Source organism: Echinops telfairi, unplaced genomic scaffold (genome assembly GCF_000313985.2).
Source record: "Echinops telfairi isolate 266 unplaced genomic scaffold, ASM31398v2 ScPeMD7_2573;HRSCAF=3158, whole genome shotgun sequence".
NCBI classification, from domain to species: domain Eukaryota; kingdom Metazoa; phylum Chordata; class Mammalia; order Afrosoricida; family Tenrecidae; genus Echinops; species Echinops telfairi.
The window spans coordinates 15497001-15511189 of record NW_022106471.1 but is presented as its reverse complement, the minus strand read 5'-3'; the positions used below and the strand labels follow the sequence as shown (position 1 = coordinate 15511189).

General features: G+C 45.7%; 1 protein-coding gene across 1 annotated transcript in view; it reads left to right on the top strand.

The window, feature by feature from the left end:
* Positions 1–14189, top strand: part of CCDC85A (coiled-coil domain containing 85A) — a 227739-nt gene that overhangs the window by 164436 nt on the left and 49114 nt on the right. The window contains exon 3 of the mRNA XM_045294184.1: positions 13740–13816. Within this exon, the coding sequence (XP_045150119.1) occupies positions 13740–13816 (77 nt within the window). The remainder of the gene's footprint in view (positions 1–13739; positions 13817–14189) is intronic.

Genomic DNA, 14189 nt, shown 5'->3' with positions numbered 1-14189 from the left:
TCTGGGCGAGCATCACCAATACCCACTGCCGTGTTTCCAATCGTCAGACAAAGGCTCAATCCTTTCATAGTTTTTTTTTTTGAAAAATTACTTCTCTCTCTCTCTCTCTCTCTCTTTTTGTTGCAAGAATTCATTCTCAATAATGACTTTAAATAATAGGCTGCTACATTGAGATTTGAAGTGGATTTCTTTTTCCCTTAACCCTCTCATTTTCTTTCAGTAGAAGAAGTTTGCATGCTTCCACGCTTTGGGAGAGAAGCCTGTCAGGAGCTGGTTTTGCAGAATAGTATTTTTAATGTAAACAGCAGCCTCTGTAGTTACGTTCAACTCTCATAATTACGTTCAACTCTTAAATACCGCCTGTGTGTGCCGTATTCTCTCCTCAGAACTCTGCAACGTGAAATTAAATGTTCTCTGCATCCCCATGGCCTCTCGCATGGTGGCTTGTCAGTGTTTGTTTCATGAAGAAATTAAAGGATAGGAAAGTTAATACGTTAACGAAGAGGCACATGATGCATATAGATGTTCAGAATGGCTATTGTAGCTACTTCACAGTTATACCATTAATGAGGATGATTAGAAAATCCATGGTAATTATAACCCCAAAATTATGGATCTTGGAGATTCTATAATTCATTATTTCCATTTGGCAATTGAGCCCTAAATCCCAGTGGATTAGTGGATTTAGGGCTTCGCTGAGCTGGCATTAAAGCTGAACCCTCACATGCTAGCTCAGTGCTGCCGGAGCAGTGCACTCTTTCCTGCTCTGGAGATGCCTTGCCACTTGCTCCCTGAGGACGCCCGAGAGCGCCCGCCACCTTCCCTTCTCTGTGAAGACACGCTGTTCCTTAGACGCATCTCTCAACGCGTGGAAGGTTTGCTTTTAACGTGAAGCCACCATGGTTTGCTACATTGAAAGACAAAATAAGTGGTGACCAATGATCTCCTAGCATTTACTCTCTTAGCATAGGTAGACCTATATCATATTAATTATACGACGAAAGAACCCACACAGCACACCTGTCCACTTCAGGACAATCGGTCTACTCCAGTTCTTTAAAATGGAAGCGTCACAGAGAGCGAGTGCAGTAAAATGCGCAGGCCTTATCCTGTTGGGGATGAGGAGTGTCGTGTTGGGGACGAGGAGTGTCGTGTTGGGGACGAGGAGTGTCGTGTTGGGGATGAGGAGTGGAACTGAGGCATTTGCTGGCAGCGATTCTGAGTAAGGAGGCCTGGGGGTAGCGGTTACACGTTGGGCTCCAACCTCCACGTCTTCAGGTCAAAACCACCAGCTGTCCCTCAAGAGAAAGACAGGGCTTTCTCTTCGTGTTAGAGTTAGTCTTGGAAGCCCACCGGGGAGGTTCTGCCATGTCCTGCAGAGTCACCGGGACTGGGACTGCATGGCAGGGAGTTTGGCTTGGGGCAGTTATTGACTGTTGAGGCTCAGTTGACATGACAGCAACTGTTTCTGCCTCTGTGCGTCTTTGCCGTACTCATTAACATGATTGCTTCACGCGATTCTCACGACAACCCAGTCAGGAAGACTCCATCCTTACCCTCCTTTCACAGACGAGGAGACTGAGCCCGAAGGACGCTGAGTGACTGGCTGCAGTCTTGTGCAGGCTGGCTGGGGTAGAGCTGTCTTTAAATGGGATGTCTGACCACGGAGCCACACTCTCCACCACTCGGCTCTACTTGCTGCCTTCCGCAGTGACTGCTGGACAGCCAGGGGTCCCAGTGAAGGAGCCAGGCTGAGAGGAAGTGCAGGAGCCGCTTCCAGTGGACTTAGGAGTGGAGCTGAGGTGGAAGGGAGGAAGGATGGGAGTCCTGGTGGACCTAGACACAGCACGTCTGTGCCCCTGTCTGGAAAGGAGACTGGGCACTGCTCAGCTTTTGGCGACACTCGAGGAGACAGGAGCTGAGGACACGGTGCTTGGGGATGGGTATCTGTCGCTTTCTCTCTTCCCCCTGGCTTCTGTACTCCCCTTCTTCTCCAGCCCTGCTCTGTCCTTCAGCAATCCCACCCAGTCTGACAGCGCCAGATATCAGTCCTCCACGACCGACGACCGACCCAAACCCAGGGCCTCTTCCCGGAGCTCCGCACTGCCCGCATGGGCCAGTAGACACATTCTGCCTGACCGGGATACGAGGCTCCATTTCCGCTCTCAGGTCTCGTCCCTTTCCAAGCCGCCTCAGGATTGTCAACACCACACTAATTGCTCATGCACAACTGTGTTAGACAGGGTTCTCTAGAGAGATAAAACCAAATTCCCGATAATATATTTATTTATAAAGATAATTAGATATATAACGAGAAATGAACTGTTAAATCATATACAAAGAAATATACAAGAAATAAACAGTTAAATTAGAAAGCACTATAAATGGCTTAGTGCAACTCACGTCCGTGAGAGAAAGTTGAGAGACTAGCAGTCCTTCAAGTCTCTGTCTGATGCCAGATCTTCCTCTATTTGTAGAGAGAGCTAGGCTATGTCAGCACAGCAGCCAATCACAAGGCAGGTCACCAAATGCAAGGCAGGTCACCAACCGCCAGTCCCCAGCTCCAGAGAAGTCTTAAAGGGACCTCGACTCACAGCGACACAGTCCACAGGCTAGGCGTCCCACAGGCAGTGTAGCCTTTAAATTGAGGCATGGAACAAGCAAGGCAGCCGCACACTGGACCACTGATCACAATGATCACAGAGCGAGAGACAAGAAAGGCAAGGCTCACCAAGCCATCCATCTCTCTGCCCCTCAGTCAATCCCACCTGCGTTTATCAGCCAGGCTGGCAGAATAAACTATCTCAACAACCAAACAAACAAAAGTAAGGTTATCTCAAATCCCTTTCTTTTTAACACCTCACATCTACCACAGACCTGGGCCTGTTGGCTTTTTCTCTTGCCAGCTTGACGTCTTAAAACAGCCACTTCTCTTTTCACCCCTTTCTAGCTCATCTCTCAGCCCCACAGTATCCCACAGTGGCTTCCTAAAGGAACGATCACCCTCCCTCCCCCTGCCTTCCTCTCCAGTTCATCTCCCTGCAGAGCCAGAAGGATGGGTTGAAAGCGTCAATCTGGTTAAGTGCCTGCAATGTGCCATATCCTTTCTAAGGGAAGAGTAGACTTCTGTGGCTCTGTTCACCCATCTTACCCACCGCAATGAGTTGTTGGTTTCTCTTTGTAAAGTGACCTATCCCTAGCACTTACTGAGTGCCTAGCACACAGTACGTGTTCAATGCATATCTGCTAACTGGCTGTGGATAGATACCAGCTATCTGCTGTTAAATATATCAGAACAGCTAACACACTATAAAATGTTCCCAAGTATGTGGTCATTCCAAGTTTCTCTATGTAAAATAATTTCATCTGCTGCAGCGATCACAATCGATCTCATCTAAAGGAAGCGTTCTGTGTCAGGGCGGACTTTCTGGGAACAAACCCAGTGACATTCATGTTTGTCTAAGAAAGGAACTTGTATCAAGAAAGAAATGCATATCAAGGAAGAGGCCCACCCTGGTGCCCTGCATGTCCCCGGGTCAGGTGCCAGCTGGAGTGACGTGGGAAACTGGGAGGTCGCCAGCCTGTGGGTGCAGAGCTGCAGACACCCAGGTTTTTCAGGAACATGGCAGGGCACTGACCATTCCCAAGGTCATCAGGCCACATGAGCTACACGCCCACAAGCCAGATTTTGGACCCAAGCCAGCTGGAAGGACAGGGGCAAGTCTCCACAGCTTCTCTTCTTCAAAGGCCAACCCCTCAAGGAGATGTCCTTCGGCTATGTTGTGCTGGAGAGGTAGGATTCCACCCGATCCGGCCCACAGGCACGCTAAGTTGGCACACAGTCTCACCGTGCTCATTTGTCATGTTGTGGGTGGTCCCCCCCAACTATTATTACCTGGCTAGGGCAGAGAATACATGTAGGCTAACTCTAACACATTTTTTTTATGAAGCTCCAATTTTGAGTCCAAATTGATGCTGTGCTATACAAGTTGAAATAAAATTATTTTATTTTTGCAAGAAAGTATGACTAAAAAAAAGCCACTATGTTTTGGCTTTCAAAAACATCCAAATATACTCACACAAAAGACATACTAATTATCTTAAGAAGAAAGAAAACATTTGTATAGATTTGTTGTCCTTTCAGAATGTGTTTATCGTAGATCTCCTTCTGGGGGCATTCACTGGCTAGACAGAGGAGGTGCACGGACAAAGGGGCCCCATACGTTGAAGGAAATTGTTACATTTATTCAAATGACATCCACTTTTATCCTTCGGCTCTGGGAAAAGGCAGTTACTTTCTTAGGGAAATGACACCCACAACAAAACAACCGCCATATAACCGTGGAAAGTCAGATCCGATTGCGCCCCAAATCACTGCTCAGAATACACATGCTGCACAGTGCTTCAGACTCTGCAGTAGCTTCTGCTGCCCCCCGGTTGCTGCTTATTACACCCCCTTTGTGGGGCTGGCACTTCCCAGGAGAATAGTGAAAGTCAAAGCCATGGAGGCTGACATTGGTTATTCTAAGCCAGGCCACGCTGGAGATGGCTTATTACTGTGTGTCTTAGAGGCAGAAATCCGTCTGCATTTTCAGTTCACCGCTTCCAACTCTTGGGGAGGCAGCGACTTGGAGGAAAGGCCAGGGCGGCTGGGAAGAGATGACTAGGGTCCCTTGCTTCCCTCTTTTGCTTCCTGCCTCCCTTCCATCTCCTTCAGCAATCAGTCTGGAAACACATCGTCCCTGTGCAGCTCGCTCAAGGGGAAGGCAAGGTCATGTCACACAGAGACCCCGGGCTCCGTAGGATAGAAATAAAAGTGGAAACAACTGGATACCGATCCCAAAGGGTCAGCTTAACACGTGTCAGCAACAAATATGTTTAACATCTTATTCCCCCCTGTTTAAAAAGAAAAAAAAAATAACTTTAACGTGGGAAGAGTCAACGTGCTGGGGTTATCTTTTCCAATGCAAATATTAGCATGTAGACCTCGATCATGGTCCTTCCTGAGTTTGCAAGTTTTCCTGATTTTGAATTATCTGTACGTTATTGCATTTAGATGTCCCTTTAGCCAGTCTTTTAGGGACAATCATGAGAAACAGAATCAGGACGATCTCAGAGCACACACAGCACTTGAGCAACACTAGGAGCAGAGCACGCATGCTCTTTCTGTCTGTCAAACCCTTCTTGGGAAATGATCCAGACTCTCTAGCCACCCTTTCCTTCAAACAAAGAGCACCACACGTCGTTCTGTTTGCCCTTGAAATGACAGGTTTTTCTCTTCACAAAGAAACATTGTCTGTGTGTGTTTTTGTTAATGAACCACTGTTCTCAGACAGCTCGGAGCCCTTCACCAGCGGTCACTCTCCGCATGAGCTTGCGCGCTCTCCGGCGTACACCCTTCACACAGAAGCCGAGCTGGGGAGACCAGGTCCTACACAGGCAGGGTTCAGATTCCTCCCAGGGGACATTTGAACCTGAAAGAGATTTTGGTTACAGAGTGTTAGGCTGATTTCCAGTGAACAGTATTTGTATTGTATTCCTTGGTTTTCGGGGTAAGACTTATTCACGTTTGTATCTATTTTCCACCCAACTCACTGTCCTGCTTTCTCTCTCTCTCTCTCTCTCACACACACACACGCACACGCACCCCTTTTTAGTGCTTGCTGGAAACATCTTTCCCAATGCCTTTCTCATACTGCCCTGTGACTCTTAGCTGCTGCTGAGGGGCCTCTAACCCAGAGAGACCTCGTGAAACCACATTTTCTCATATAATGGACCCATGTAAACAAGGTGCATATGCTTCTAATGCACATAGTGCACCCAGGAAATGAGTGCAGGAGGAGCTCCACGGTTCGGAATCCCCATGCAATGTGTGAGTTCACTGTGTAGGAACACAGTAACACGAATAGACCCCGAGTAAAGGGGCACGCAACATAAGGTTCCCTGGCAAATTCATTACGAAGAAGGGAAACGCAAAGAGTGATGGAGGGGGAAGAATTGAGAATTACAGAATTAGGGAATCTCAGCATTCAAGAGCCCATGCCAACAGAGCACACAGAGAGAAGTCTGTGCCATGAGCCATGAGCATCTTCCATGAGACCTTTAATGACAGGAAGCACAGTCTCGTAGGAAGGAGTGCACGGTAAGGTTTGGCCGTGCTAACGGTTAGAAGGCTACTTTTCCGACTGTGCGTGGAAGAATAACGAGTAGAAGGAGGAGAGTATGTCTGATTCAGATAAGAGGCTAAAAGAGCTTGGAGCAGTGAGCAAAAGTTAACAGGCCCTGCCAGGAAGAGAAGAGTGAACTTGGGTCTCTGAGCACTTTCAGGCGGGCAGCGAGAAGGGCACGCGGGCCGGCAGAAGTGGCCTCTTGGAGAGCGGGCCGGTGCAGGAGCTGACATCATTCTGGACTCGCCGACAGGCCGTCCTGCCAGCTCTGCATTTGGTTTGGTTTCACGGTTTCTAAAAGCCCGTATTTACCAATAAGGGAGCGTGAACTAAAGATCCAAGCAAATATGAAAGGGCTGATTCCAACGAAGAAAACCATCAAGTTGCAGTGAAAATATAATCACTTCTGCTTCTGGGGCTAATGTGTCAGCTCTGTACGGGGCTGCACTTTGCTTGCCCGAGGAAGAAAAAGAATTTTTTTTTCTCAGAATACTAATGATTTAAACAATACATAGTTCTGAAGTAATTTCCTTAGGCTTGTGCACAAGCCACTGGATGGTGAGAATTGTCTTGAACTAATCCAAGCAGTGTCTTTAGAGGTTGAAACTTATTAGAGCCATTGTTACAGATCAGAATCATGGGGCCTTTGAACTCTTTCTTGTTAAAGGTGACTCCCTTCTCACCCACCGCCCCCGCCCTCCCCTCCCCACAGAAAAGCTAACATCTATAAACCCAGAACTGCTATATTCCTTCTGTCTACTCTTCTGAATGCCGTAGCTTGTGTTAGAATGGATCATTACCAGATTTTATTTTCTTTCCTGAAATTTTGGAAAGCAGACTACATTTCATCTAATCCCGGCCACTCACACACTTGGTAGATCTGAGACCATTCTCCACCACCAACATCAAACCTTTGTGTACAATGATCCCCTCAACTCCTGGGTGATTTCTAGGGTGGCTATTTCTCTAGGAGAGCAACACTGCATTAGAAACAAGTAGAAGGAAAGAGGGCTTGCTTCATTCATTTATTTATTTTTAAAGATCAGAGTACTTTGCAACTAGTGGAGGAGAAAATGGAGCTACTTTCGATGATAGGATGCCCTTCAGGTAAACAAGTGACATCCAGTCAAGAATATTGTCCTAGGAAAATGTAAAGATATCGAAATGGAATGGTGAAAATCCATCTGGAAGCTCTAAATCTCAGGAAGCAAAAGGAACTTAAAATGTAACTGTGTAAGAAATTACATTGTGCTTAGAAAGATCCAAGAGGCCACTCACTGTGGTTCGCAGCAAAGAAGCACAGGCCTTTGCATATGCAGTCACTTTTCCTGGTGCACCGGAGTTAGGGTCTTTAAAGTCAGTGTGGCTCGGAAGACTGAATCAGTTCTGTGGGAAAATACAGGATTAGCTTCCTGTGAGCGCCTGGTCACGTTTACATCACCTGCTCAATCTAGCCATGTAGTCTTGTTGTGCTGTGTGAAGCTGCTTAAAGACATCTTCTTAGGTAGGTATTTTTAATACAGAGTTCACTGTTTGCAAGGCTTCTGGATAATGAAACACTGCCCAGGAAGGATTGCACGTTTTCCTGATCCCGGGTGGCATGACCCCCCCAAGCACAATGGCTTTCAGTCTCACGGCAATGCTGTCTACACTTCTTGGCATCAGCTGTCATTTCACGAACCTACACGTTCAGCTGCTTCCCTGCAGCTTCATCTCACAAGATAGATGTGAGATGATCCCTCTCTGCAGTGGCCTTGCACTACCCACCAGGGGTATGTCTTCCTTTTTCTGATATGCTGATCCATTAACATGGAGCAAAGACCAACCGCTTTGTGACTCATGCCTGCCAGACAAAGCTTATTGAAGACACCTATGTCTTTACAAGGCACGCTACAACCATCTATTCTTAGGAATATCCGCACTTCAGCACTATGCCAAAAACTGTCTAAACAGTGAAATAACCAACCAAAATCACCAAAATGCCAAATATATGGCACCGAATAAAGAAAAGGACACTTATTAACAGTGTGAGATGTGAAAGAACAAAGTAGAACATCATTTGCTTGACCTCAGCTGGAAGTGTGCCTGCTGGTTGACATGATTTTTTGGTCACCCTGCACATGTCCACAAATGACACCCCCAAATGCATGACTGTCGATTTTTGAGTGGCAGATAGACTAACTGAAGAGTATTGAACTTAGCTTCAGTGCTGCCAAGTATTCCTAAGCATACAACAGTTATGGTGTGCCTTATGAAGAAAAGGCATGTGCCAAGTAAGCTACGCTCAGGCATGAGTTATGTCAAGTTCATTGCCTCTTGGGCTTGCTTATTTTCTTCAAAATGAAGAGAGATTTGAAGACAGACTGGGTTAGAAGAATCCCAGTGGTTCAGTATAGTTCTGAAGCTAGTATCATTTGGAACATCTGGAATTGGTTGAAATATTATGCGTGTTACTTACCCTTTATTGCAAGAGGCACCGTGAAATTTCACATGTAGGTTCAAAGAGTGAGGGACATGAGGAGAAATGACTTCTGCTTTGAAAATGTGCCTGAGATCCAGCCAAAGAGCATCATTAGAAGTTGGATTTCCATATGCTCTGATGTGTTTCGCCTTGCTTTTCTAATGTCCTGATGTCTGTAGGTTTCCCAGGATGTAGGTTTATAAAACGGCTTTGAGGTTGATTTTTCAAGACCTGTGGTTGTTGACATGTCCCCAAGCCTTTCCTCCCGGCGAGGCCCTTCCTTTCAGTCATTTGATTCTTCTCCTTCCCCATGTTTTCAGCAGGATCATGTCTGCTTTGGCCTCTGTCCACACCGTAGCCTCATATATGTTTCTCTGGCCAGTCAAAATTCTGCTGCTCCGTGAAGTTCCAGGGTCTATTATATAACAAGTACAGCCAAGATTGATCACTTCTGGTACTCTATTTCACACGATTAAGCCCGGAATTCTTTGTTACTGTACCGTCTTTATTTTCTCTCTTTGATTCCCTCATCCTCCCACCCCCAAGCTTAGATGCTTCTTGAAGACATTCCTCTCAAGTGATGCCAAGTCCATTCTGAGTTATCGCCATTTTTGCTTTAACAGCAGGGAGCACTGGCTGGTCCTTCAGCATCTTCACAACAGTGACTAGGGGTGAGCTCCTGTTGGTGTTGACCCACCTCATCTGCTGACTCTCTGCTTTACCACATATAGTTTCTTTCTCCAGGGACTGGTCCTTTTGAAGAAAGGCACAGCCTAGCCAAACTCACTGCCATCGAGTCGATGTGGACTCGTGTGGACCCATAGGACAGTGTAGCTCTTCTCCTGTAAGTTTCCATGAATGTCACTCTTTACAGGAGTCGAAGGCCCCATCTTCCTCCTGAGGAGTGGCTGCTGGTTTCGAATTGTTGGCCTTGAAGTTCGCAGGCCCACGGCTAACCGTTGTGCCAGCATGGCTCCTAATAAGGGGTGCAGTGTGAGTGAGACATGGTCTGAGAAGCATTCTGGTTGTCTTTCCACAGAGATAGATTTGCTCATCCTTCTGCCAATCCGTGGTCTATTCGGGATTCTTCAGCGTCCCTTCTTCCCAGGTCGTCCTATCCATATAGGAGGCACGTGAAGATGCTGTGGCTGGGACCACGTGCTCCTCAGTCCCCAAGTCACGATGCTTTATTTTTAACACTTCAAAGAGCTCTTTTACGGGAGTCTTTCTCATGGCAGTATGTCCCGTGATTTCTCAACTGTTGCCTCCATGCATGCCGATTGTGGATCGAAACAAAATGAAATCCTTGACAACTTCAGTGTTTTCTCCATTTATCATAATGTTATCTATTGTTCCAGGGGTGACCGTTTTTGTTTTTGTCTTAAATCTTGCGGTGTAAACCATAGCAAAGGCTGCAGTCTTTAATCTCCGTCAGTGTGTGCTGGACCGTCTCTTAACTTTCAGCAAGCAAAGCGTGTCCTCTGCATACTGCAGCCTGCTGATGACACTTCCTCCAATCCTGGGGCACGTTCTTCTTCAGCGTCCCCTTTCTCTGATTAGTTTTCTTCATTGGCTGTCCGTGTAGTTCATAGCATCATTCTTGGCTGTTTTCATGAAGGAGACTCAGAGAAACCCCATTCTCCTAATTCTGAAAGACAAATGGCATTCCAAAAATCTCAGTCTTAACAGCCATCCGATATAGGTGTCAAATGTAATGGTCAATTCCAATGGTAATACATTTTGTTTTGGTTTTTTTTTTCCTTTTATACTAAAAGGAATGCTGTTTCCATCAGCTGTTTCTCTTAGCCCAGTGCTCAACTGTTCTCCGCATTATCTCTTACAGTGGGAGGCCTGTTTGTATTGTAATTTGCAGTGCCCATGGCGGTCCCCAAGAAAGGAAGTCAAGGAAGCAACAGCATGGGTTGGGAGGTGGGGGCACGGGGCGAGGATCAAAAATGCCCTAGCCGCACCAGGGCCTCCCTTTCATTCTTATGGCCTGAGTCCTTTTTACCATTTCCCCCTAATCATAAATTAGTATATATGTAGTTATGATGGGAATATTAGATATGTGTGGAGTTTCATATATCTTTATTTTAACAGTTTACATATGTAAGAAATTACACTACTGGTTATGTGCTGGTAGGCTAGGCTCGCAACACACTAAGATGGAAATCTCAGTGATTGAACAAATCAAGTGTGTGCTCTCATGCCAGTCTGAGGTTTGGTTTGGTTTTGTGTTGTTGTTGTTCAATGGCCTGCCATTCAGACACTCAGGACCCAACACCGATCTTACAATCTATGGATTCAAGAAACACTTTTGTCTATCACCCACCTTAAATGATGGGGTGATCACTGTTTGGGGGACAAAAACAATGAAAACTTGAGCTGTTATTTATGCACTCAGATCAGGTTTGCTTGCCTGTTTTATGCCCCCTCCCCCATGCCCCAGAATATGTTTTTATCCATTAATTATTATTAAGAAGTAAATGTAACAGACGCTAGGGGCCTGGAACAATGACTAAGAGCTTCCGGAATGTAGTACATGGATGTGTAATCCCAGAAGGAGATTATGTCCTGAGAAACTGATGACTTGGCACACCCGATCTTCTCTTCTTCCAGCCCTAGACCAGTGCCTGCGCAGGCAGTGGCATAGTGGACACTTGTTGAGTGAATGAATGAATTATAAGCCTCTTCTTAGCTTGGCCATCGCTCTAAACAGAATAATTTTAAAAACCCATTTAAACACGTTCCCCATCTCCACCCATCTGTCAGTGGGGACTTTTGTGGTATTCTGATGCAGAACACATTCCAGAGGGTCTTCCAGTCTGCGGTAGACTAGGAAGAAAGGTGTGGCAACCTACTTCTGAATGGGCATCCATGAATGCCCTCTGCATCGCACTGGTCCAATCTGCAGCCTTTCAGGGGATGGGGATGGCACATGACCAGCAAGGGCTCCCCCGCCCCTCTCTGGGAGGGCTGAGTCAGGACAACTCAATGGCTTCTAGCAGCAAGCTTGCCCCCCTTCATGTTTGTCTGGCCGTGCTCAAAGGAAGACCTGAACTTGACCTGCAGCAACGGAACATCAGGCCTGGACTTAGGGAGCGTTTGCCCAACTCAGAGGTTTGCCTCCCACTCCATGAGCTGGTACCCCATAAGGCTTCTGGAGCGGGCGTCAATTTTCAGTAAAAAATAGCAAGTGCATGCACTGCATAGATTTAAGAAAGGAAACGAGGGATCTGAAGATGGTCGACAAATTTTAAAAATCCATTCAGTAGAATGATTTAAATCCCTGAGGAGTGACGTCGGGGGCTTTGAGTGTCACAGCCTTGGGGTGGTGCATTGTCTGTGTGTGGAGACCAGTGGGGAGCATGACCAAAGGAAGAGGATTGTAGTGGTCTGTGGTGTAAGGAGAACACTGGGGAGCAGGGGCTGGAGGGTCTTTATCAAGCGGTGCTTCTGCTCGAAGTGAATGCAGCTCGCTAAGCTGTAAACCAGCCAGTCTCATTCACTGCTTAGTGTTCGGCAAATGACTGGCTCATTTTGCTAGAATAAAGCAGGCTCGTGAAATCAATAATTTTCCTCTTCATTTATACTGTATGCTCTCCCACCCCACCCCCTCCCTCCTTTTGGAGCAATCCATAAAGCAAACCTAACCATCTCATTGAGCTAAAAAAGTTCAGAGCATTTCTGTAGAAAACACTACCAGTTTCCACTTCCCCTCGGTTCCCTCTTCTTGGATCCGGACGGCTCAAGGACACATCTTCCTGTAGGTGCAAGGTCAACGGGCAGTCATAGGAATGTCAGTGGTGGGACTTGCTGCAAGGCCTTGGTGAACACCGGCCTGCTAGCATTTGGTCAGCGAGGGACTTAAATGCCATCATTGAGAACTAAGGATCCAAGCTTCTTGTGTTTTAGGAAAGTAAAATGTCAGTATCCAGATTTGAGGGTTACGAAACCAGCCAACGAAGTCACAATGAACCATTTCCGCATAAAATAAAAAAGCAGAGCTTCTGTCACGTATTCAGATCAGGGTCTGAAACTGCATCAGTATCTGAACTTCAGATTGCTAGGAACCCAAATCGCTCTGTAAAAATGCATGAGCCCTTTTCCTCTGGCTTTTCCATTTTCACTTGCTTTTGTGAAGAATTCCGAGGAAGATCCGCTAGCTTACTATTGACTTTAGAAATAGGTTTTGCGGGGGCTCAAGTACCATGCACCCTTCACTATACCTGAATTATGTTTGTTCTTGGGTAATGAATACTTTTTACCTAGCTATATTGCACTGTTAGGCACTTCGACATTTTCATTTTAATGAAGAAAAGTTATTTGTTCCCCAAAATGAAACTCCCCTCTCTCTGTGTACGAGCTCCTCCTGAGGAAGCATGTCTAGATTCTGTGAAGAAAAAAAATAAGAATCCATTTCAAGTCTGCTCCTTGTTTACCTAAAGATCTGGGGATGACTTGGGTGTCTGTCACACACCAAAATCAAAGTCAATTTTCAGCCTAAATCTAATGATTTTGCCCTTTCATGACTCATCACTGAATTACAGACTTAAATAAATGTAGGTTTGTGAGAAGAGCAAATATTGATCTTAAGACTTGAAATATTTATTGGGTAGATGAAGGGAGCCTGAGATCTTAGATGTATATATCTAAGATCTCAGGCTCCCTTTAAAGCATATATATATGCATATATATATATGCTTTAAAATGACTTTGTAGTTTTGGGGTGTGTTTAGTTGGCATCATTGAAAATCTCATGTTTGGGTCAGTTCATTGCATGAAAACAAGAAGAAAAGAGGGAAAAACTGTTTCTAAGATGCTTAAATTTCCAAGATGCTGCCTGGTGCACAATTGGCTGGACTCTTGCCTTTCACTCTGAACTCGGGGTGGTACACATTTCGCTGTGTGGTTAGTTGTTCAAAGAATGTCTATCATATCGTGTCAATATTTTCTGTTTACTGTTTTTCCTGGTAGAAATGTTTGCCCGTTTTAAAAATAACAAACTAAGTTGTTGCTACCTGATTTGAATAAATCAAGCCAGAAATATCCTGACAGTGCACCAAATGAGGCCTGTGTGTGTAATGTGAGTTCTTTCTTTTCAATTTTAGAATCCACCTTGTCCTATGTTAGGCAGCTGGAGGCAAGAGTAAGGCAGCTGGAGGAGGAGAATCGCATGCTTCCCCAGGTGGGTGATTTCCAGAAGTTCATAGCTAGTCAGTGTCATTTGAGTTATAGCATTGTATTTGGAATTTAAAGTCTCAATTATTTTTTCTCCCTTTAAATCATAGAAATCATATTGTACATATGCATTCATGAATGTGGAGTGTGGTTACGATCCGTGACCGTCTTGCATGGCCTTTAGGTGCGATGCTGGGACTCACGTGTGTGAAGTAAGCACAGAGAGCGATTTTGGAAGGAAGAAGAAAGGAGAGAAAGACAAAGAAGTAGAGATTAAAGATGGTTCGATTCTAGTACTGGTAGACATCTTTCATGCATGATGCTGGTCGATATAGGAAGGGGCTCAACTTTAAATACAACATTTGTTCATTTATGAGCTA